Raw genomic sequence first — 25,050 nt, 5'->3', positions numbered from 1 at the left:
GACTTCTAGACGATAAAGAATAGAAACTCTGCACCTATAGCCTACACTCAGGGGACACTGTCATTTTGTAGGCAAAACTTTTCATTTTGGTTCTCCAGGTTAGTTGGAAAGGAATAAAATTCAATTTATAAAATAGTAAATATTATTTGGGCCCCACTGGTCATGAAAGTGGGTCAGTGAGCGGACCACCCAATGGCTGCCGTTATTTGTGTGTAGACCACATCCGTTATATGAAAGTGACTCTCTTGGTGAATCTGGCTAAACAGAATAACCCTCGGATTAGATTTATTTTTTTTTTTACTTTGTTATGCACCAAAGACAAAATGGACGTAAAATCGTAATTATCCACCCTTAGAAATGCTGTACCTTTTGTCATACACATTGGTACTCCTCCTGTATTAAAATGGCCTAGCTTCTTATAGAAACCAGAATTTTTGGCTCTTGAAAACAAAAAGTTGTAATACATGAGGTCCATGGTATTCACTTAGTGACTGCGAGGTGTGAGCCTGTGTCGGGCAGGATTTCCATTTTAAGTGCCCTTAGTAAGGGAACCATTGGTGCCATGGGGATTCTGTCAGATGTGTAAATGACAGGAGGCAGAGCAGAGTTTTATCTAGATAAATGGGGATTAAGACTGAGCCCCCTCCTTAGATGCTAAATCTTTGTGACCAATTCCAAATCTACCGATCAGCTGCAGAAATACTAATGTTTTTCCCATCCATTAGCACAAAAAAATTACATTTTTTTTTCCTTAAAATTCAGAAAAGCCATAAACATTTCTAAGGGATATTGTACATTTAAAAGAATATCGTACTACATGTGTGGGTTTGTTTTGTTTTTTTTAAATCTTTTCTTGATCTCCTCCATACTGCATCACTGTATGAATTTGTGCTTGCGGAGAGACTTTTTTTTTTTCTGTAGTCACAAGATGAAACATCCAAGAGTTAAAGGACCTGAAGTAGTCTACGGAGCTACCTTCTCTTAATGCAATATCCCTTAAACTGCGGCTGTGACATCTTCTTTCAGGTCTATGGAAACTTTGACTGAGATTACAAATCCGAATTCATTGGAAGGGATTAGAAATCTAATTTTAGCTAAGAGACGTGGAGCAATCTAATAATACAAGAGATGAGCAGAGTTGGGTTCCAGTAATGGTAATAGATCTCCATGTGTGGCACTGAAATGGTCGGGGTGGTGGCATGCAACTTACTATCTGCGTGCTGTACACAAGTTATTTGCGCCTTTCAAGCAGTTAAACTGATGCTCAAAAGTCTGAACATATGAACCGCAAGTTATTACAGTGCAGTACACATGTTCATTATTTTTAGCGCTTTTTCAGGGGGTTTACGGAGCGCCTGACAAAGGCCTAATAGTACATATGGACAGGGATTATCCCAGTGCGGAAAGCATTTCTTTAGTAGTACTGACACATTCTTTCTGTGGTTGTTTTTTTTTTTTATTATATAATTTTAAGGGCAGTGCACAGCCAAGACCAAAAAAAATCTGTACAGTTTAGACTTTAGGAGTGGTGCAGGTAAAGCAACATTCTGAGCGGTACCTATAAAGGAGTATCAGGACTTTATTTGGAGTAGCACAAAGAGCAGAATATGGGAATTTTTAAAATGTGAATGTCCTTTTCCCTATCCTTGACATTGGTCCAAAATGAAAAAGTTAAAGGAAGAATCTTTGTGTCCACGTGCGGCAAAAATTGGCCCTAGGAAAAAAAAATCTCATGCAGAAATTGACCTAAAGTGTCAGTTTAAATTTTCACTCTGGGTCTCACCTGTAAAATGTATAGAGTGAAATCCAACACAAATCTGCCTTTTTTTTTACTTTGTGTTGGTAAGATTTATTAGAAATCTCATCGCTGCTACTATAATATGTTATGGATTTTCCACCCATAAATCCAGATGGGAAATCCGCAAAATGTCAACCACGCGTGAACATAGCCGTAATGGTAAGGTACATTTGTTGGACCACAGCACAGATGTCTCATCCTATATTTATTTATCAATTTTATTATCTTTATTTTTGATTTTAATATCGTTTTATGTTGTTGTTATGCTATTCGGTACAATTTTTTTTGTGTTTTTCTGAATGTTTGGCGTTGCTTAATTTTAATAAAATGATTACCAGGATTCTTCTGTAAACAAAGTACCGGTAATAAGAACACACCAAAAAGGGCGAGGGAAAGCCGCCATGCCAAATTGAGTTAATTCTTGCCTCTGTGTGACCAAGGTGGAGAATATTCTTCAGTTGTGTGATCACGTCTCCATCTCATCTGGGGATCTGGTTTCTTTTTCGTTGCTGATACCAGGTGGACAGTATATGCAGGTATGACATCAGCCATGATGGGAAGCGATGAAAGCAACAATCTGAATGAATACTTCCAATATCTCTTATTAGCGGATTCTGCTTGAGTACAATGGTTTCCGTATTCTAAACGTCAGAAGCCATAGACGTGCTTTTATGTTCCTTATTGGTAATTGTTTGTAATAAAACTGGTATCTGATGGAATCGGGAGAATGGGATCATTAAATAAGTCAGAACCCAGTTATTGCATTTCATTATACTTGGTCAAAATTGCATTATTTTAATTGTCTGCTTCCGTGTGTATGTTATAAGAATAATGTTACAGGTGGATTATCAAAAACCATGTGACTATAAAATGGCTGGGATTTTAAAAGGTTATGCCCAGGTTGTACGTGATTTCATTTCCATAGAACCAATGGTCAGACCCCAGGTATCCTGACATCAGGGCTCTGGGACCCAGTCACCAAGCATTGCAGAGCCCAATCTCGAATGTAGAGGAGGAGCACTTGCCGCCCTCCGCTCGATTCATTCTATATGCGACTGCTGAAAATAGAGTGCCATTCTCATATTTATCCGGCAGTCCCGTAGACAATGAATCGAGCATGTGCCCCTCCTCTTTATTCAAGATGGGGTCCTGCAGAGCCTGTTTAATTGTGTTCTAGAGATCCCATCGGTCTGACCTTAGCGATCAGTTACCCCATATCCAGTGGGTAGGGGGTAACTCTCTATCTTTGGAAATATCCCAGGTTTTTGCTACCTCGTCTGAGAGCAGCGAAATGTGGAGACAGAGATCCCAATTCCAGCGATAACACTTATTTAACAGGGGGCATCAGTTGTGATACAATCAGAGTTTATAGATGTAGCATAGCTCAGAAAGCTGAGCCTGTCCACACTCCTGATTATCAACTCTTTGCACATTGTATCTGAACAGTAAAGGGCTGAGTTGGACCAGGATGCATGGGAGCTGTAGTCCGGTAGTGTGAATCTCCTGATTGTGTTAAAACAGCACACAGCCCAATAAGTGACACATTGCTGCAATTAGTGTCTCATCTCCTATCATGCTGCCCACAGATTACATAGCAAATGCCTGCTGACAGATTCCCTATAAGACTTGTATGTAATATTGTGACCAAGTAATGAAATGGCTGCTGCTTTACTAGTGCTAGTTTAGAGTCTTAAACTTGTTATCAGTCCACTTTATTTCGATGTTACATGCACGCATTCGTTTTGGGGTTCGGTTTTGGGAACCTCTCTCGGGAGTGCAGGATGGGGAGGATAACCTTATAATCGGAGGGAGACTTGAGCCCATGGATGCAAATGTGTGTGTAGCCAAGATGTAGTGGATTATCAAGGCAAAGTAAGATGATTCCAGGCATAAAAAAATACCATTCCAGATCTTTTATGTGTCATTTACTTTGGTTGGCGTCTTTAGGTACTGTATGCGTGAAGGGCTGTGACTGAGCCAGCTGTCCCCAACCTTTTAGCCATAATGTGTACATCTTCGTATAGAAGAAAAGCCTTCTGGAGGTATCTAGCGTTTTTCAGAACGTGAACTTGTGAACGTGCAGCATCGTACTGAGCCAAATGTTACTAGCAGACACCTACTAGACATGATCAATGGTACAGGTGGTTACTCTGTAACACGAAAACCCAACGTTGAATTATTTTCTTGTTGTTCCGCACTCTATGATCTATGGTTACACCCTTTCACAAGTTTTATATGTTGGGGGATAAATCCGTGAAGAATTGTACTCTTATATAAAAGTGTCACTTTGTATTCCACGTCCTTGGACCATCATGTCTCATGTAATGCATTATCCAGCAGACATCTAGCTTCTGTGTATGTGGCCATACTGTCACCTGAAAATGATGCATCCACATCTGGAGTTGTAGTTTTACAATTTCTGACTGAGCAGTATAAATTCACAGGGTACCTTTTTTTTTTTTTTTTTCCAGTACTGTGACGGGACAGTTTGTCAATTTTTTGCAAAATTTTCTTCCAACGAAAAAAACTAACAATAATAAAAAAAAAACAGGCTTACGAAATGAAATCCGGTGTTATAAATATGATATATTCCCATTGTCTCTCTCAACTGTATCACATTTGCTGTACATTCCTCTTTTTTAGGGTGTGTTATCTGTAAAATACAAAAAATGTGTAGTGATATCATTCTGTAACTTTTTGAAGATTTTCTTTTTTAAATTGCAATTTAAGTTATTTTATGTTGGGTTTACGCTGAGAATACAGAATGGTCTGAATACCTCAGTGTCTAATCTTTCCTTTTTAATTTTATTTCTTTTTTTTTTTTTTTTTTTAAGAAAAACAAACAAAAAAAAACCTAAATCTTTTGCATTTTATTTTAAAACCTTTTTTTTTTTAAGTTTAATTTAAATTGTGGTTGAAGCAATAGAAAATTGAAATATGGATTGTGCATGACTGTGTCTTGAGTGTAAAAAAAATATTGCAGTTTGAAACCTGGACCTGCAGTATTGTGAATAAAAGTTAGAAATTCTGTGGTTTGAGGCTATTAATTTATGTAGTCTTTATGCTGACTGTGCACACAGGAGAAAGAATGGTAGGAATGGCTTAAAGGGGCTGTCCACTGCCGGACAACTTCGTAACTTCCAAAGTTCCCCACTTAAAATAAAAAAAATAAAAATTACTCACTTACTGGCGACGGTCCTCAGGGGTTGACTCCGTGTTTCCTGGCGATCATGGTACATGCTTGTATCTCGGCACTGTTGCAGCCAATCTCGAATGTCTGCTCTGACAGAATATTGGTATATATGGGAAACCCCAAAGTGACTGCAGGATACACTTCCATAGGTATTCATCTGGGGTACATTGAGAAGTAGTAGTTATGATTGGGAAGTGCTATATAGTACGTGGCCGGCCGCGAACAATCAGCGACAGGCGCAGTCCGAATCCTGTGTATTCAATGTAGTATTCTAAAATCTTCATAAATAAAATAAACTACATACATATTCTAGAATACCCGATGCGTTAGAATCGGGCTACCATGTAGTTTGCTAATATTTGTTACTTATTTTGAGGACTCTTTATCATTATTTTCCACATGGTTATGCCCCTCATATGGCTTTGGATTAATTCGGGGGGACATTGCAAAAAAATCCACTGTGCAGTATTCCCTAAACTTTGGCTTAACTAGCTTCAAATAAAGCCAAACTCATTATCTCTTCTGCATCTACTATTTAAGTCTAGCAAATAATTATGTAGGGTTTGGGGTGAAAAATTGCTGGGCGGATTATTTATTATTGAGCGCCATTTTGCATTACTGCTTTGCAAAACCATGGTAAGTAACATATGTTGCCTTACTTTAAAAAAAAAACAGAAAAAAAACTCTTATTCCTGCATATTTTCAGAGCCATAACTTTTTTTTTATAATCAAAGGAACTTTGTAATGGCATGTTTTTTACATGGCTAGTTGACATTTTCATGTGTGCCATTTTGGGTCATATATTATTTTGGACTATTTGTTTGTTATCCTATCTTATTTAATGGGGAAGTGGAATGACCGGAAAAAAAACAATTCTGGCATTTGCATTTTTTTTTTTTTTTTTACATTTTATGGAATTTTTTTTTTTTCTTTTAGCTTCCCAATTGGACTTTATCAACCGATCTTTTATAATTTCTATAATGCATTACTTCTGTTTTGTTAGGCCTCCTATTTTTTCATACTGTCAATACACACCTCCAATTCCAAAAAAGTTGTGACGTTTTATTCACAGCACAACGCACATCAGATCGTGGAAATTTTTATTTGAAAAAATTGACTCCTTTAAGAAATTGGCGGCAGCAGCACATCTCACAAAAGTTGGGACAGAGTTAAAAAAAAAAAAAAAGGGGGCTGGAAAAGTAAGTGGTATTGATGTAAGGAGCTGGAGGGACAGTTTTCACATGACTGTATAAAAAAGGCGTGTTAGAGAGGCAGAGTCTCTCAGAAGCAAAGATGGTTAGAGGTTTACCAATCTGATCAACTGTCAAAAAAAAATATTGTGGAACAATTTCAAAAAAATGTTCCTCGACGTAAAATTGCAAAGATTTTTAATATCCCACAATTTACAGTAGAGTAGATAATATCATCAAGATATTCAGAGATACTGGTTAAGCCCATGTGCAAAAGACCAATGGTATTGAATGCTTGCAATCTACTTCTAGAAATTCTCTGTGAAGTTTGCCATGCAATCCACAAAAATAAAAGTTAAAGCTTTAGAATGCAAAGAGATGCCTTAACGTGGCTACGAGGTACACATAAAATTGGCCATTTTTGTGCGCTAAAAGCTCTCATTTTTCATATTTCTAGTGCAGTAATGCAGTTCAAATTTCGTTTTTTCAAGTTTGCATGTTTTGGCGCTGCAGTGTGCTGCCCTATTTATTTAACTATATACGAGTTGGCGACTCTAGGTTCAGCACCTGTTCACACTCAGTCTATGTTTGGATGTGCAGGTCAGGTTTTTGAAATTTAGAATGCAAAGAAGACATAAACATTGTTGTTTTCTCTCAGCTCAAGTTCCTTTAACTCCTTAATGGCTGACGATAAGCATTAAAACAGCAGCCGCTAAGGGACCTTATTCCTTCATAGTTGTTTTAAAACACAGTCAGGAATAAGGGTGTTACGCCCCCCCATAGTCCGAACATCTCTGGGGTCTTGGCTACCAAGGGCAGCTAAAACCTTAAAGAACACTATCAGGGCCTGATTTTCCAGTCCCCAAACTCGTGAACGCCGTTATTCAATTAATAACGCCAATCAAGTAACAAAAAAAAAAAAAAGAGTTCGCTATAAATATCATCTCTCTTCTGACATGATATACACGATATGATATGCTGTAACATCTGGCCGCTGCAGGTTTTACACTGCATAAATGCGCAAAGTCAAACCCGCAACAGTTCCAAATCGTGGGCAGATACCCTTATAAGTTCTTTGCAAACACTGTTGTTTGTTCTTGTTTTTTTTAACCCCTTAGTGACAGAGCCAATTTGGTACTTAATGACCGAGCCAATTTTTGCAATTCTGACCACTGTCACTTTATGAGGTTATAACTCTGGAACGCTTCAACGGATCCTGCTGATTCTGAGATTGTTTTTTCGTGACATATTGTACTTCATGTTAGTGGTAACATTTCTTCAATATTACTTACGATTATTTATGAAAAAAACAGAAATATGGCGAAAATTTTTAAAATTTTGCAATTTTCAAACTTTGTATTTTTATGCCCTTAAATCAGAGAGATATGTCACGAAAAATAGTTAATAAATAACATTTCCCACATGTCTACTTTACATCAGCACAATTTTGGAAACAAAATTTTTTTTTGTTAGGGAGTTATAAGGGTTAAAAGTTGACCAGCAATTTCTCATTTTTACAACACCATTTTTTTTTAGGGACCACATCACATTTGAAGTCATTTTGAGGGGTCTATATGATAGAAAATACCCAAGTGTGACACGATTCTAAAAACTACACCCCTCAAGGTTCTCAAAACCACATTCAAGAAGTTTATTAACCCTTTACGTCCTTCACAGGAACTGAAACAATGTGGAAGGAAAAAATGAACATTTAACTTTTTTTTGCAAACATCTTAATTCAGAACCATTTTTTTTATTTTCACAAGTGTAAAAACAGAAATGTAACCATAAATTTTGTTATGCAATTTCTCCTGAATACGCCAATACCCCATATGTGGGGGTAAACCACTTCTTGGGCGCCCCGCAGAACTTGGAAGTGAAGGAGCGCCGTTTGACTTTTTCAATGCAGAATTGGCTGGAATTGAGATCGGACGCCATGTCACGTTTAGAGAGCCCCTGATGTGCCTAAACAGTGGAAACTCCCCACAAGTGACACCATTTTGGAAACTAGACCCCTTAAGGAACTTATCTAGATGTGTGGTGAGCACTTTGAACCCCCAAGTGCTTCACAGAAGTTTATAACGTAGAGCTGTGAAAATAAAAAATCGCTTTTGTTTACACAAAAATGATCTTTTCGCCCACAAATTCTTATTTTCACAAGGGTAACAGGAGAAATTAGACCACAAAAGTTGTTGTGCGATTTCTCCTGAATACGTTGATACCCCATATGTGAGGGTAAACCACTGTTTGGGCGCACCGCAGAGCTTGGAAGTAAAGGAACGCCGTTTTACTTTTTCAATGTAGAATTGGCTGGAATTGAGATTGGACGCCATGTCGCGTTTGGAGAGCCCCTGATGTGCCTAAACAGTAGAAATCCCCCACAAGTGACCCCATTTTGGAAACTAGACCCCTTAAGGAACTTATCTAGATGTGTGGTGAGCACTTTGAATCTCCATGTGCTTCACAGAAGTTTATAACGTAGAGCCGTGAAAAAAAAAAAATCGCATTTTTTCTACAAAAATGATCTTTTTGCCCACAAATTTTTATTTTCACAAGGGTAACAGGAGAAATTAGACCACTAAAGTTATTGTGCAATTTCTCCTGAGTACGTCGATACCCAATATGTGGGGGTAAACCACTGTTTGGGCGCACCGCAGAGCTTGGAAGAGAAAGAGTGCCGTTTTACTTTTTCAATGTAGAATTGGCTGGAATTGAGATCGGAAGGCATGTCACGTTTGGAGAGCCCCTGATGTGCCTAAACAGTAGAAATCCCCCACAAGTGGCCCCATTTTGGAAACTAGACCCCCCATGGAACTTATCTAGATATGTGGTGAGAACTTTGAATGCCCAAGTGCTTCACAGAAGTTTAGAATGCAGAGTCGTGAAAATAAAAAATATTTTTTTTTCCACAAAAAAGATATTGTAGCCCCCAAGTTTTTATTTTCACAAGGGTAACAGGAGAAATTGGACTGCAATAGTTGTTGTCCAATTTATCCCGAGTACGCTGATGCGCCATATGTGGGGGTAAACCACTGTTTGGGCGCACGGCAGAGCTCGGAAGGGAAGGAGCGCCGTTTTGGAATGCAGACTTTGATAGAATGGTCTGTGGGCGTTATGTTGCGTTTGCAGAGCTCCTGATGTACCTAAACAGTAGTAACCCCCCACAAGTGACCCCATTTTGGAAACTAGACCCCCCAAGGAACTTATCTAGATGTGTGATGAGAACTTTGAATGCCCAAGTGCTTCACAGAAATTTATAATGCAGAGTCATAAAAAAAATATATATATTTTTCCACAAAAGATTTTGTAGCCCCCAAGTTTTTATTTTCACAAGGGTAATAAGAGAAATTGGACCCCAGAAGTTGTTGTCCAATTTATCCCGAGTACGCTGATGCCCCATATGTGGGGGTAACCCACTGTTTGGGCGCACGGCAGAGCTCAGAAGGGAGGGAGCACCATTTGACTTTTTGAGCGCAAAATTGGCTGTCGAGTTTGGAGACCCCCTGATGTACCTAAACAGTGGAAACCCCCCAATTCTAGCTCCAACCCTAACCCCAACACACCCCTAACCCTAATCCCAACCTGATCCATAATCCTAATCACTAACCCTAACCATAATCACAACCCTTACCCCAAAACAACCCTAATGTCAACCCTATCCATAACCCTAATCAAAACCCTAAATCCAACACACCCCTAATCCTAATCTCAACCCTAACCTCAAACCTAACCCTAATCCCAATACACCCCTAATCACAACCCTAACCCTAATCACAACCCTAACCTTAACCCTAATCCCAAACCTAACCCTAATCCCAAGTGTAACCCTAATGCCAACCTTAACCCTAATACCAACCCTAATCCAAACCCTAACCCTAATCCCAACTCTAACCCTAACTTTAGCCCCAACCCTAGCCCTAACTTTAGCCCCAACCCTAACCCTAGCCCTAAGGCTACTTTCACACTTGCGTCGTTTGGCATCCGTCGCAATCCGTCGTTGTGGACAAGAAACGGATCCTGCAAATGTGCCCGCAGGATGTGTTTTTTGCCCATAGACTTGTATTGCCGACGGATCGTGACGGATGGCCACACGTCGCGTCCGTCGTGCACTGGATCAGTTGTGTTTTGGCGGACCGTCGGCACAAAAAAGTTCAATGAAACGTTTTTTTGTACGTCGCATCTGCCATTTCTGACCACACATGCGTGGCCGTAACTCCGCCCCCTCCTCCCCAGGACATAGATTGGGCAGCGGATGCGTTGAAAAACTACAGCCGCTGCCCACATTGTGCACAATTTTCACAACGTGCATCGGTATGTCGGGCCGACGCATTGCGACGGCCCCGTACCGACGTAAGTGTGAAAGAAGCCTAACCCTAAATTTAGCCCCAACCCTAACCCTAAATTTAGCCCCAACCCTAACCCTAAATTTAGCCCTAACCCTAGCCCTAACCCTACCCCTAACCCTAATTTTAGCCCCAACTGCTGTTCTCCTGCCGGCCAGCAGATGGAGACAGATGGCGGGCGCACTGCGCATGCGCCCGCCATTTTCTTTTGCCGGCGGCCAGGAGGAGCAGCAGGAGGATCCAGGGACGCAGGTGAGTATTGTAGGGTCCCCGAATCCCCCTATTTCTCTGTCCTCTGATGTGCGATCACATCAGAGGACAGAGAATTACACTTTACTTTTTTTTTTTACGGTCGCCAGTAAACAGTTAATTACCGGCGATCGCAAAACAGGGGTCGGTAAAACCGACCCCGATCATGCTCTTTGGGGTCTCGGCTACCCCCGGCAGCCGAGACCCCAAAGATTCTCGCGAGGCTGGCCGGCGGGCGCACTGCGCATGCGCCCGCCATTTTTAAGATGGCGGCGCCCACCGGGAGCCACGAGGAGCACCGGGGGAGATAGGTAAGTATTGGGGGGCCACCTGGGACCCCTTTTCTCTGTCCTCCGATGTGCAATCACATCGGAGGACAGAGAAATTAAAAAGAGATCGCTTTTTTTTTGCGATCGCCGGTAAATGGTTAATTACCGACGATCGCAAATGCGGGGTGAGTAAAAAAAAACCCCCGAATCATGTTCTCTGGGGTCTCTGCTACCCCCGGCAGCCGAGACCCCGGAGAAAATCCGACTCTGGGGGGCGCTATTTACTTTTTCCACAGCGCCGTTAATTAACGGCGCTGTGGTTTAAGTACCCTTAGCGGCCGCCGTTAAAAGGCGTATCGGCGGTCGCTAAGGGGTTAAATAAAAGGGTTGTCCATTTTGGGGGCCATTTTTGTTTACCTTAATGCATGTAATTGGGGCAAAAATCATTTTTGCAAATGGGATTTATTAAATAATTTTTCCACTGCTTGCTATAGCATGTATGTTACACTGTCTATTGTTTGCTGAAAAATTAGTTACAGGAACTTAGAATATGTCAGCCTGTACTGACCTTTCATTTATATTTTCCTGAACTCCTCTGATTTATGACCATGGACCACATCAAAGTTGAATGTCCAGGAAAATCAGCTTCAAAAAGCATTTTTGATGAAACACATTTGCAAAAATGATCCCACCCCCGAGTAAAATAGTACAATTATCCATAAAGGTGCACTCTGTCCACATCTATTCCCCCTCCAACCTACAGCTGGCTGTCATCTACCGCCCTCCAGAACTAGCGATCTCCCCCTTTCTCGACCACTTCACCACCTGGCTACTTCATTTCCTCTGTTGACTTCCCCACTATCATCATGAGTGATTTCAATATCCCCATTGATACATCCACCTCAGCTGCCTCTAAACTTTTATCACTGACTGCCTCCTTTGGCCTCACTCAATGGTCCTCTGAGGCCACTCACAAAGATGGCCACACGCTGGACCTCATCTTCACCTGCCTCTGCTCCCTTACTAATCTTATTTACACATCCCTCCCCCTGTCTGACCACAACCTACTGACATTCTCTTCCCTCTCCTCTCCTAATGTGCAAACCCCACTCCACAAACTCCCTCGCAGAAATCTCAAACATCTCAACTTACAATCACTCTCGGAGTCCCTTCTCCCTCTCACAGACATAGCTTCCCTTCATGACACAGATGCTGCTGCCACTTTTTATAACACCACAATAACAGCAACACTCAATTCGGCCGCCCCACTCATGCATAGCAAAACTTGTACACTCAACAGGCAGCCCTGGCTGACCAGCCTGACCAAAGAATTGAGACGGGCTTCCAGGATCGCTGAGCGGAGATGGAAGCAATCCCGCTCTGCCAACCACTTCACTGCATACAAGCAGTCCCTTGCCAGCTTCAAGTCTGCGCTCACTGCCGCAAAACAAACTTCTCATCTCTCATATCCTCCCTGTCTCACAACCCTAAACAGCTTTTCAACACTTTCAATTCTCTACTCCGTCCCCCAGCACCTCCTCCCTCCCCCCTCATTTCTGCTGAAGACTTCGCCTCTTTCTTTAAACAGAAGATCGATACGATCAGAGAAAGCTTTGGCCCACAGCGCCCATTGTCCCTCTTAGCTGCTCAACCCTGCTCCTCCAAAATCAGCTTCTCCACCATGACAGAAGATCAGCTCTCCACCCTCCTGTCAAGATCACACCTCACCACCTGCACGCTCGACCCGCTCCCGTCCCACCTCATTCTTAACCTTTCCACGGTCTTCATCCCAAACCTAACGCACCTCTTTAACCTCTCACTCACAACAGGTGTCTTCCCCTCATCCTTCAAGCATGCCAAGATCACACCCATCCTCAAAAAGCCCTCCCTCAACCCATCCTCTGTGTCTAGCTATCGCCCGATATCTCTTCTCCCTTATGCCTCCAAATTGCTGGAGCAACACGTCCATCTTGAACTATGCTCCCACCTCTCCTGCTCCCTGTTTGATCGGTTACAATCTGGCTTCCGTTCCCATCACTCAACTGAAACTGCCCTAACTAAAGTCACCAATGACCTACTAACTGCCAGGAGCAAGCGACACTACTCTGTCCTCCTCCTGGACCTGCCTTCGACACAGTGGACCACTCCCTTCTGCTACAAATCCTCTCTTCTCTTGGCATCACAGACTTGGCCCTTTCCTGGATCTCGTCATATCTGACAGACCGAAGATTCAGTGTCTCCCTCCCCACACCACCTCCTCACTTCGCCCCTTGTCAGTTGGTGTTCCTCAAGGCTCTGTTCTAGGACCCCTACTCTTCTCCATCTACACTTTCGGCCTGGGACAGCTCATAGAATCCCACGGTATACAGTACCATCCCTACGCTGATGGCCCGCAGATCTACCTATCCGGACCTGACCTCACCTCCTTACCAAAATCCTGCACTGTCTGTCTGCTATTTCAGCCTTCTTTTCTGCTCACTTTCTACAACTGAACATGGACAAAACAGAATTCATCATCTTTCCCCCATCTCACTCTACCCCTCCACCAGACCTATCCATCAATGTCAATGGCTGCTCACTTTCCCCAGTCCCACACGCCCTGTGCCTTGGGGTGATCCTTGACTCTGCCCTCTCTTTCAAGCCACATATCCAAGCCCATGCCTCCTCCTGCCGTCTCAAACTCAAAAATATTTCCCGGATCCGTGCTTTCCTTGACCGTGACACCACAAAAACACTAGTGCATGCCCTTTTCTCCCGCCTCAACTACTGCAAGCTCCTACTCTCTGGACTCCCCTCTAGCACTCTGGTACCACTCCAATCCATCCTACACTCTGCTGCCCGACTAATCTACCTGTCTCCCCGCTATTCCCCAGCCTCTCCCCTATGTCAAGCCCTTCACTGGCTTCCTATCGCCCAGAGACTCCAGTTCAAAACCCTCACAATGACATACAGAGCCATCCACAACCTGTCTCCTCCATACATCTGTGACATGGTCTCCCAGTACCTACCTACACGCAACCTCCGATCCTCTCAAGATCTCCTTCTCTACTCCCCTCTCATCTCTTCTTCCCACAACCGCACCCAAGACTTCTCCCATGCTTCCCCCATACTCTGGAACTCTCTACCCCAACACATCAGACTCTCGCCTACCATAGAAACCTTCAAAAAGAACCTGAAGACTCACCTCTTCCGACAAGCCTACAGCCTGCAGTGATCCTGAACTTACTGAACCGCTGCACAACCTGCCCTACTCTCTCCTAGTGTTTCATCACCCATCCCCTGCAGACTGTGAGCCCTCGCGGGCAGGGTCCTCCTTCCTTATGTACCTGTGTGCCTTGTTTTTGCTCATGTTTAATGTATTTGTCTATATTTGCCCCATATTTACATGTAAAGCGCCATGGAATAAATGACGCTATAAAAATGTATAATAATAATAATAATAAACGTGCAGTGAGGCAGAGCACGGTGGTGGCCCCAGAAGTAATATAAGTAAGATACGTTCATTGTGGGACAATCTCTGTGATTTTTGATCTGCTTTCTCTGTCTGCTTGTGAACCTACAAGTTTAGTGGCCATTTCCTATATTTAACTCTTGCTTTGAATGCTAGAAAAAATAATGCACTGTGCAAGTATCAAATATAGTCTGACCAAAAGTTATTCTTTACCCCAGTAAATAAATTCTGTACTCCAAAAAAAATATTGTGTTAAAAATCACATTTTTAAAAGTATTTTAATAAAATATTTGACAATATCTAAATCCACAGAAGTAACTACGGTACATTATTGTGAACTACAACAAACTGCATTGCCCACTACAGACACTACGTAACCGTTATGGAGGAGGAAAATATCACTGTATAAATCAATGTGAAACTCAAGATGGCATCAGTCTTACAAAAGATTTGTATTTTCGTGATTGTCATTTTACAGAATACATACTTGTTCCTCAGGTTCCAGTTATGATACGAGTAGAGTATGTACCATCATAATGCTTATATACTGCAGAACTACTAGAGGTTTATCAAAGTGCTATCTAGCATATTGCTCTTTATCCTCCCCCATATCTTTTGTTAGGCCGGCATCACACATACGTGAGATACGGCCGAGTCTCGCAGGTGAAAACCCAGCTCTGGCGCCGGCACTCCGGAGCGGAGCGTGCAGCCGCACAGCAATACATGGAGCTGCACACTCCGCTCCGGAGTGCCGGCACCAGAGCTTGGTTTTCACCTGCGAGACTCGGCCGTATCTCGTGTATGTGTGATCCCGGCCTTAGAGTAATGTAAAATAAAAAATTAACACTTTGATTAGGATAAGACATAAGCAATTAAACAGGCAAATATTCTATTTTCTAGTACTATAAACCTTGAAATGTTTGTTCTAAATACGACGCAAAGCTTTATAAAAGAAAAAAAAAGTTAATCTAACTACCAACTTTATGGTGTCAGATCTGGTCCTGTTTCAACGTTCTGTGACAAACCAATGAAAGTGCTATATTGAGGTGTTTTTACAAATTTAACCCTAATATTCTACAAATTACATCTATTAGCTTAAGAGTTAAACCTGCTTCTGGTCCACGTAAGTCTAATATGTCCTGATTCTCATTCTTTGTAACTTGTTTTTTTTTTTTTTTGAATTGAAGGACTATAGATTCTGGATCTTCCACTTCCTCCATTTCTAAGCATGCTTGTTGTCCAAAGGCTTGCCAGCTCCATACTGAAAGGATAACACTTGACAACAGGCAGGTAACAGCAAGTTAGCCAGAAGATATTCTTCTTCAAAGCCAGGTTTGTAACCAAACACCATATTTTATTGTGTTAATGTAAATTCCCTGAAAATATTGCAGATGTTGAAAATGAGTAGCGCAATACCTGAAGGCTTATTGCACCATTCTCCATGTTGGGTCACCTTCATGATGTGATGTGGCTTCAAGCTAATATTGAGAATGGTTATTTACTCTTTATGAACAATTGCACAAAAATAGATAAGTAATAATTAATATTGGATAAGTACGTGAAATTATAGAGGTCTCTATCTGCCATCAGTATTTCAGGATTCCTTGTATGTATAAGCTTTGATGTTTCAGAATAAGAAATGTAACACATTTCTACAGTCTTGCCAGATTACTTGAAATACTGGATGTTCTGGACTTCAATACAAATCACTAGGGTCTGTGCATGCGAACGGAGAAGACGTCATTTACTCAGGCATGTCAGACAGTCTTTAGCTCGCAGCCCTGTCTGTATCCGGGAGACTTTCACATTCACAGTTCAAGCAGGTCATCAGAGGAGACAACCTTGACATTTATCCGGCCTGGCATCTGCTGCGCTGCTTGCCCATCTTTGTTGTGCAGCTGGAGACTCTGCTCTTCTACTGAGTCACTCAGCGATGCCGCCAGAAGCACTTGACCCAGGAACTGGTCACACATGATCTTGCTCCCCCAGACCTGAGGGTCAAAGTAGAAGAATATGGTTTTATGTTGAATTAATTCAGCAAATACTGTCTTAATACATTAAACTGAGATATTGCCTTTGGGATTCACATGCCATGCAGTGATTCAGTAAACAATTCAAGGGCACTGCAAACAATGTGGCAAACCTACCCTACACAGCAAATAAATGTATACTAAAAACCGCAAAAGGAATATCAGAATAGTTATTATCAGTAATGGGCTGGAAAAGTGTACAACAAAAAGCTCATCACAAGGGTGGGTTTTACAGAAGTTTAATGACTGATGGTGGCTCAACTTCTGGTATCTCTGCCAATCTGCATGATGTAAGGGCTTCCTAGGAAATGTTAGGAGAGCTAGATAAGTCATCGGTAGCAGCAAAAATCAGACTACTTTGGAGAAAAGAATCAGTGATTAAGCTCACAGACCATTGCTTAGACTGGATTGTATAACTTTCTCATCTGACAATCAGACTATGTGTGTAACTTGGAGACGTCCATGGTCCGACATGGCTCAAGTAACCACTTGGTGGTAGTAGTAGGATTCGTGTTTTTCACCCTTTAGGGCTCTTGGCATTTACTGTAGGAGTCCTTGGGTAATGTCCACACAAACTGCTGACCAATGGATCAAGCTTGAGATTTAAAAAAATTAAGCAATCTAGGTGGGTATTGAAAAGATGGGAACAAGGACAAAATCAGATTGGATCCAAAAGCTGGGTCAGAATCCAGCAGATCAAGCGGAGATGACTGGCAAAGAGATGCCAGGCAGTCCAAGGGTCAAACTTGTTACAGGGGTATTCAGCGATTTAATCAGAAGAATAGTCGGAAATCCTGACTATTTTTCTGATTAATTGCCAAATACCCTTGAAACAAGTTTGACCCTAGGATTGCCTGACATCTCTTTGCTAGTTATCTCAGGAACCCAGCTGGGTAATAACACACAATAGAAATCCACAAGTGCACACAAGGATAGTATTACTAGTATATACTGTATATTTGGCTTCCAAACCCTTCACTTATCTGGTCTGCTGATCTGCTCCAGTGATTGATGGCTCAGCTAAACTACCTGATTAGCCAAAAGGAGGATCTAACAGGCGCTGAGCTTGGAAGGGTTTGTGTTGTCCAGCATTTCTGCACTGATGCTAGTTTGGAAGCAGGTGAGTAGAAGATAATATCAATAATAGGAGAAATTTATGTGCAGCCTGAAAAACTCATTTAATAAGCCTACCCAACATATGTTTAAAAATGTGGATAATGTTTCATTTATACAGAAAACCCCTTAAGGACTGAACCTATTTTGTCGTTCACCTGTTTGTGCGCCGGGTATACATGTACTGTATGTCCTGGTGAGGAGTGATTACCACACTAAGATCTATATGGACATCACAGGGATGCTGTAATATCATACTTGCCAAGTTTCGCAAAAGTCCGAGAGACTCCTGGAAACGGGAGGTCTACAGCAGGGGTGTCAAACTGCATTCCTCGAGGGCTGCAAACAGGTCATGTTTTCAGGATTTCCTTGTACTGCACAGGTGATAATTTAACCCCTTCCCGACCTTTGACGCCACGTAGGCGTCATGAAAGTCGGTGCCAATCCGACCCATGACGCCTATGCGGCGTCATGGAAAGATCGCGTCCCTGCAGATCGGGTGAAAGGGTTAACTCCCATTTCACCTGATCTGCAGGGACAGGGGGAGTGGTAGTTTAGCCCAGGGGGGGTGGCTTCACCCCCTCGTGGCTACGATCGCTCTGATTGGCTGTTGAAAGTGAAACTGCCAATCAGAGCGATTTGTAATATTTCACCCATTATAACGGGTGAAATATTACAATCCAGCCATGGCCGATGCTGAAATATCATCGGCCATGGCTGGAAATACTAGTGTGCCCCCACCCCACCCCTCCGATCGCCCCCCCCACCCCCCCGATCTGGCCGGTACACTGCTCCGGCTCCCCTCCGCCCTGTGCTCCGCTCCCCCCCGTGCTCGTGTCCGCTCCCCCCGTGCTCCAATCACCCCCCCGTGCTCCAATCACCCCCCCTGCACTCCGATCCACCCCCCCCCGTGCTCCGTTCCACCCCCCGTGCTCCATTCCAGCCCCCCCGTGCTCCGTTCCACGCCCCCCGCGCTCCGTTCCACCCCTCCCGTGCTCCGATTCCCCCCCCGTGCTCCGATCCCCCCCCCCGTGGTCCCCCCCACCCTATCATACTTACCGATCCAGCCGTGGTCCCGTCCGTCTTCTCCCGGGCGCCGCCATCTTCCAAAATGGCGGGCGCATGTGCAGTGCGCCCGCCGAATCTGCCGGCCGGCAGATTCGTTCCAAAGTGCATTTTGATCACTGAGATATAATCTATCTCAGTGATCAAAATAAAAAAAATAATAAATGACCCCCCCCCTTTGTCACCCCCATAGGTAGGGACAATAAAAAAATAAAGAAATTTTTTTTTTTCCACTAATGTTAGAATAGGGGTAGGGGTAGGGGTAGGGTTAGGGTTAGGGGTAGGGGTAGGGTTAGGGGTAGGGTTAGGGTTAGGGCTAGGGTTAGGGCTAGGGTTAGGGTTAGGAATGTGCACACGTATTCTGGTCCTCTGCGGATTTTTCCGCTGCGGATTTGATAAATCCGCAGTGCTAAACCGCTGCGGATTTATGGCGGATTTACCGCGTTTTTTTCTGCGCATTTCACTGCGGTTTTACAATTGCGATTTTCTATTGGAGCAGTTGTAAAACCGCTGCGGAATCCGCACAAAGAAGTGACATGCTGCGGAATGTAAACCGCTGCGTTTCCGTGCAGTTTTTCCGCAGCATGTGTACAGCGATTTTTGTTTCCCATAGGTTTACATTGAACTGTACACTCATGGGAAACTGCTGCGGATCCGCAGCGTTTTCCGCAGCGTGTGCACATACCTTTAGAATTAGGCTATGTGCACACGGTGCGGATTTGGCTGCGGATTCGCAGCAGTGTTCCATCAGGTTTACAGTACCATGTAAACATATGAAAAACCAAATCCGCTGTGCCCGTGATGCGGAAAATACCGCGCGGGAACGCTGCGTTGTATTTTCCGCAGCATGTGAATTCTTTGTGCGGATTCCGCAGCGTTTTACACCTGTTCCTCAATAGGAATCCGCAGGTGAAATCCGCACAAAAAACACTGGAAATCCGCGGAAAATCCGCAGGTAAAACACAGTGCCTTTTACCCGCAGATTTTTCAAAAATGGTGCGGAAATATCTCACACGAATCCGCAACGTGGGCACATAGCCTTAGGGTTAGGGTTGGAATTAGTGTTGTGGTTAGGGTTGTGATTAGGATTATGGCTACAGTTGGGATTAGGGTTAGGGGTGTGTTGGGGTTAGTGTTGGAGTTAGAATTGAGGGGTTACCACTGTTTAGGCACATCAGGGGTCTCCAAACGCAACATGGCGCCACCATTGATTCCAGCCAATCTCGTATTCAAAAAGTCAAATGGTGCTCCCTCACTTCCGAGCCCTGACGTGTGCCCAAACAGTGGTTTACCCCCACATATGGGGTACCAGCATACTCAGGACAAACTGCGCAACAATTACTGGGGTCCAATTTCTCCTGTTACCCTTGTGAATCTAAAAAAATGCTTGCTAAAACATAATTTTTGAGGAAAGAAAAATGATTTTTTATTTTCACGGCTCTGTGTTGTAAACGTCTGTGAAGCACTTGGGGGTTCAAAGTGCTCACCACATATCTAGATAAGTTCCTTGGGGGGTCTAGTTTCTAAAATGGGGTCACTTGTGGGGGGTTTCTACTGTTTAGGCACACCAGGGGCTCTGCAAACGCAACGTGACGCCCGCAGAGCATTCCATCAAAGTCTGCATTTCAAAACGTCACTACTTCAATTCCAAGCCCCGGCATGTGCCCAAACAGTAGTTTACCCCCACATATGGGGTATCACCGTACTCAGGAGAAACTGGACAACAAATATTGGGGTCAAATTTCTCCTGTTACCCTTGGGAAAATTAAAAAACTCTGGGCTAAATAATTATTTTTGAGGAAAGAAAACGTATTTATTATTTTCACGGCTCTGCATTATAAACTTCTATGAAGCACTTGGGGGTTCAAAGTGCTCACCACACATCTAGATAAGTTCCTTTGGGGGTCTAGTTTCCAAAATGGGGTCACTTGTGGGGGGTTTCTACTGTTAAGCCACATCAGGGGCTCTGCAAACGCAACGTGACGCCCACAGAGCATTCCATCAAAGTCTGCATTTCAAAACGTCACTACTTCACTTCCGAGCCCCGGCATGTGCCCAAACAGTGATTTACCCCCACATATGGGGTATCAGCGTACTCAGGAGAAACTGGACAACAACTTTTGGGGTCAAATTTCTCCTGTTACCCTTGGGAAAATAAAAAATTGCAGGCTAAAAGATCATTTTTGAGAAAATAATTTTTTTTTTTATTTTCATGGCTCTGCGTTATAAACTTCTGTGAAGCACTTGGGGGTTCAAAGTCCTCACCACACATCTAGATTAGTTCCTTTGGGGGTCTAGTTTCTAAAATGGTGTCATTTCTGGGGGATCTCCAATGTTTAGGCACACAGGGGCTCTCCAAACGTGACATGGTGTCCGCTAATGATTGGAGCTAATTTTCCATTTAAAAAGCCAAATGGCGTGCCATCCCTTCCGAGCCCTGCCGTGCGCCCAAACAGTGGTTTACCCCCACATATGGGGTATCAGCGTACTCAGGACAAACTGGACAACAATATTTGGGGTCCAATTTCTCCTATTATCCTTGGCAAAATAGGAAATTCCAGGCTAAAAAATCATTTTTGAGGAAAGAAAAATTATTTTTTATTTTCATGGCTCTGCGTTATAAACTTCTGTGAAGCACCTGGGGGTTTAAAGTGCTCAATATGCATCTAGATAAGTTCCTTGGGGGGTCTAGTTTCCAAAATGGGGTCACTTGTGCGGGAGCTCCAATGTTTAGGCACACAGGGGCTCTCCAAACGCGACATGGTGTCCGCTAACAATTGGAGCTAATTTTCCATTCAAAAAGTCAAATGGCGCGCCTTCTCTTCCGAGCCCTGCCGAGTGCCCAAACAGTGGTTTACCCCCACATATGAGGTATCGGCGTACTCGGGAGAAATTGCCCAACAAATTTTATGATCCATTTTATCCTACTGCCCATGTGAAAATGAAAAAATTGAGGCGAAAAGAATTTTTTTGTGAAAAAAAAGTACTTTTTCATTTTTACAGATCAATTTGTGAAGCACCTGAGGGTTTAAAGTGCTCACTAGGCATCTAAATTAGTTCCTTGGGGGGTCTAGTTTCCAAAATGGGGTCACTTGTGGGGGAGCGCCAATGTTTAGGCACACAGGAGCTATCCAAACGCGACATGGTGTCCGCTAACGATGGAAATAATTTTTCATTCAAAAAGTCAAATGGCGCTCCTTCCCTTCCGAGCCTTACCATGTGCCCAAACAGTGGTTTACCTCCACATGTGAGGTATTGGTGTACTCAGGAGAAATTGCCCAACACATTTTAGGATCCATTTTATCCTGTTGCCCATGTGAAAATGAAAAAATTGAGGCTAAAAGAATTTTTTTGTGAAAAAAAAGTACTTTTTCATTTTTACGGATCAATTTGTGAAGCACCTGGGGGTTCAAAGTGCTCACTATGCATCTAGATAAGTTCCTTGGGGCGTCTAGTTTCCAAAATGGGGTCACTTGTGGGGGAGCTCCAATTTTTAGGCACACGGGGGCTCTCCAAACGTGACATGGTGTCCGCTAAAGAGTGGAGCCAATTTTTGATTCAAAAAGTCAAATGGCGCTCCTTCCCTTCCAAGCCCTGCCGTGCGCCAAAACAGTGGTTTACCCCCACATATGAGGTATCAGCGTACTCAGGACAAATTGGACAACAACTTTCGTGGTTCAGTTTCTCCTTTTACCATTGGGAAAATAAAAAAATTGTTGCTAAAAGATAATTTTTGTGACTAAAAAGTTAAATGTTCATTTTTTCCTTCCATGTTGCTTCTGCTGCTGTGAAGCACCTGAAGGGTTAATAAACTTCTTGAATGTGGTTTTGAGTACCTTGAGGGGTGCAGTTTTTAGAATGGTGTCACTTTTGGGTATTTTCAGCCATATAGACCCCTCAAACTGACTTCAAATGTGAGGTGGTCCCTAAAAAAAATGGTTTTGTAAATTTCGTTGTAAAAATGACAAATCGCTGGTCGAATTTTAACCCTTATAACTTCCTAACAAAAAAAAATTTTGTTTCCAAAATTGTGCTGATGTAAAGTAAACATGTGGGAAATGTTATTTATTAACTATTTTGTGTCACATATCTCTCTGGTTTAACAGAATAAAAATTCAAAATGTGAAAATTGCGAAATTTTCAAAATTTTCGCCAAATTTCCGTGTTTATCACAAATAAATGCAGAATTTATTGACCTAAATTTACCACTAACATGAAGCCCAATATGTCACGAAAAAACAATCTCAGAACCGCTAGGATCCGTTGAAGCGTTCCTGAGTTATTACCTCATAAAGGGACACTGGTCAGAATTGCAAAAAACGGCAAGGTCTTTAAGGTCAAAATAGGCTGGGTCTTGAAGGGGTTAATCACCTACAGAAATAATGAGTTGGTGATTAAATTATCACCTGTGCAGTACAAGGAAATCCTGAAAACATGACCTGTTTGCAGCCCTCGAGGAATGCAGTTTGACACCCCTGGTCTACAGGACTCTCAGATGACATCCAGACAAGATTATAAAACCAAGAGGAGTTAAAAAAGCACAAGTTTTGGTTAGAGAGTGGGAAAGTTCCGGCTCCAAAAACGTAGTGTGAACACGTCCTTTCAAAAGTTGGCAAATATTTGTAATAAACAAGTAAAGCTCCCACTGCTGGGACCGAAACGAGCACTCATCCCGGCAATGAAACCCCTCTAATGCTGTAGTCATTATCCACAGCATTCAGGGAGATTTACATGGGGAGCACATGCTGCGTCTCTGCTTTCGCCATGCCATATACAGAAGCCTATTGGATCTTGCCTGAGGCCTCATATGGCTACATTGAAGCTTTTACAATGAGACAAATTAAAAAAAATAAATAGAAATAGAAAAAAAATGCTTTATCCTAAAGGCTTAAAACCAAAACTGGCTGGTCCTCATGTATTTAAGTACTGCAGGAAAAAAAATTTCTACATTCAGAAAATTAAACTTTTTATTTTTCCATTAACCTGAATGTATTAGGGCTTGTTTTATGAGATTAAAGTAATTGTTTTTCACCATTTTGTGATATAACTTGTTGATTAACTTTTACTAATCCTTTTCAGAGGATTAAAAAAAAGAATTAGTTTGCCTTTTTTCCCTTTTAACTAAATACTTCTGAATGAACAATTAATCATGTATTGATTTAGAATAAATATGGCATGGTCGAATAGGCATGAAGCCAGGGTATGTGCCTTTTATATATTTGCACCAACTTCATTCTTCTTTGTGTGATCTGAAAAAAAAAAATAAATAAAATAAAAAAAATAAATAAATATATATATTATTATTATTGTGACAGGGTCACTGGTGCTGTATGTGAGAGATGATGTGTGTATGGAGGTTGCTGTCTTCCATGATGTGAATCCCAGAGGTTTCTCTCAAGCATGTTAGGTGCTGAGGGGTTAATTGGCCATTACAAGGGTTTGGGTTTTTTGTGAGTAGGTGTACGAGATGGGCGGGACACCTACTCCCCATATCTCCACATCAAGGGTATGGTTGGGGAGTTAAATATCCAGGTACTGTTTTTTTTGTTTGTTTGGTTTTTTTTTTTTTCTCTACTGTGTGTTTGGAGCTCCATTGGGAGCTGAACTGTCTTGTTTTCCAGAAAGCTGGAGCCGGTGGAAAGGATTTGAACTGTTTATTTTCACATGTGGCAGAAAAGGCTTTCTGGATTATGGAGCAATAAATCCGCTGCAGACTCTAATACCAAGACTTCCAATGTCTATCTCCGAGAGCAGTGGAGTGAGTCAACCTACCACAATATATGTAAAAGTGTGTATATATATATATATATAATTTATGCAATATGCACACACAACATTAAATCATTTTAATTTCTAAAGTGTCATTTTTTTTCTTCAATTACATTTTGCAATTTAATTTGTTTCTGCCTTTACTTCCACTTCACCACACGTAAAGAAATGTGATTGAAGCGCATGTTGTTGGGTGAGGTGGATGGGACACAGAGTTGTTCACTCACATGGACATTTTAGGTCTTATTGGTCCAAATGATCTAACTGAATGTTAATAGTTTCATAGTTTTTAAGGTTGGAGGTAGACATATGTCCAGCAAGTTCAACCTATAGCGTAACATGCTGATCCAGAGTAGGCAAAAACCCTATGAGGCAGATGACCCCATATTGGAGACAAATTCCTTCCCGACTCCACGTATGGCAATCACACTAGCACCCTGGACAATGACCGATCACACAATCTAGTGCCTATAATCTGTAATATTATATTCTTCAAGAAATGCTTCCAGGCCCCCTTTATATAGTCCAGTTACATTTGACCAGTGTCTAGGACGACTGGCAGTGGCATTGTATTGGTCCA

General features: G+C 42.3%; 1 protein-coding gene across 5 annotated transcripts in view; it reads right to left on the bottom strand.

Annotated features, from left to right (window-relative positions):
- Window positions 1-15,653: 15,653 nt before the first annotated feature.
- The window catches only part of CAPN6 (calpain 6), a 160,754-nt gene continuing 151,357 nt past the window's right edge, over window positions 15,654-25,050 (bottom strand). For 4 of the 5 annotated variants that reach the window (XM_069747119.1, XM_069747120.1, XM_069747121.1 and 1 more), the window contains one exon: window positions 15,654-16,484. In XM_069747119.1, the coding sequence (XP_069603220.1) occupies window positions 16,302-16,484 (183 nt within the window). In that variant the 3' untranslated portion in view covers window positions 15,654-16,301. The remainder of the gene's footprint in view (window positions 16,485-25,050) is intronic. The other variant, XM_069747123.1, reaches the window with a different exon arrangement.

Source organism: Ranitomeya imitator, chromosome 2 (assembly GCF_032444005.1).
Source record: "Ranitomeya imitator isolate aRanImi1 chromosome 2, aRanImi1.pri, whole genome shotgun sequence".
Taxonomy (NCBI): Eukaryota; Metazoa; Chordata; class Amphibia; order Anura; family Dendrobatidae; genus Ranitomeya; species Ranitomeya imitator.
The sequence above is the reverse complement of the archived record's forward strand: the minus strand, read 5'-3'. Positions and strand labels throughout refer to the sequence as shown.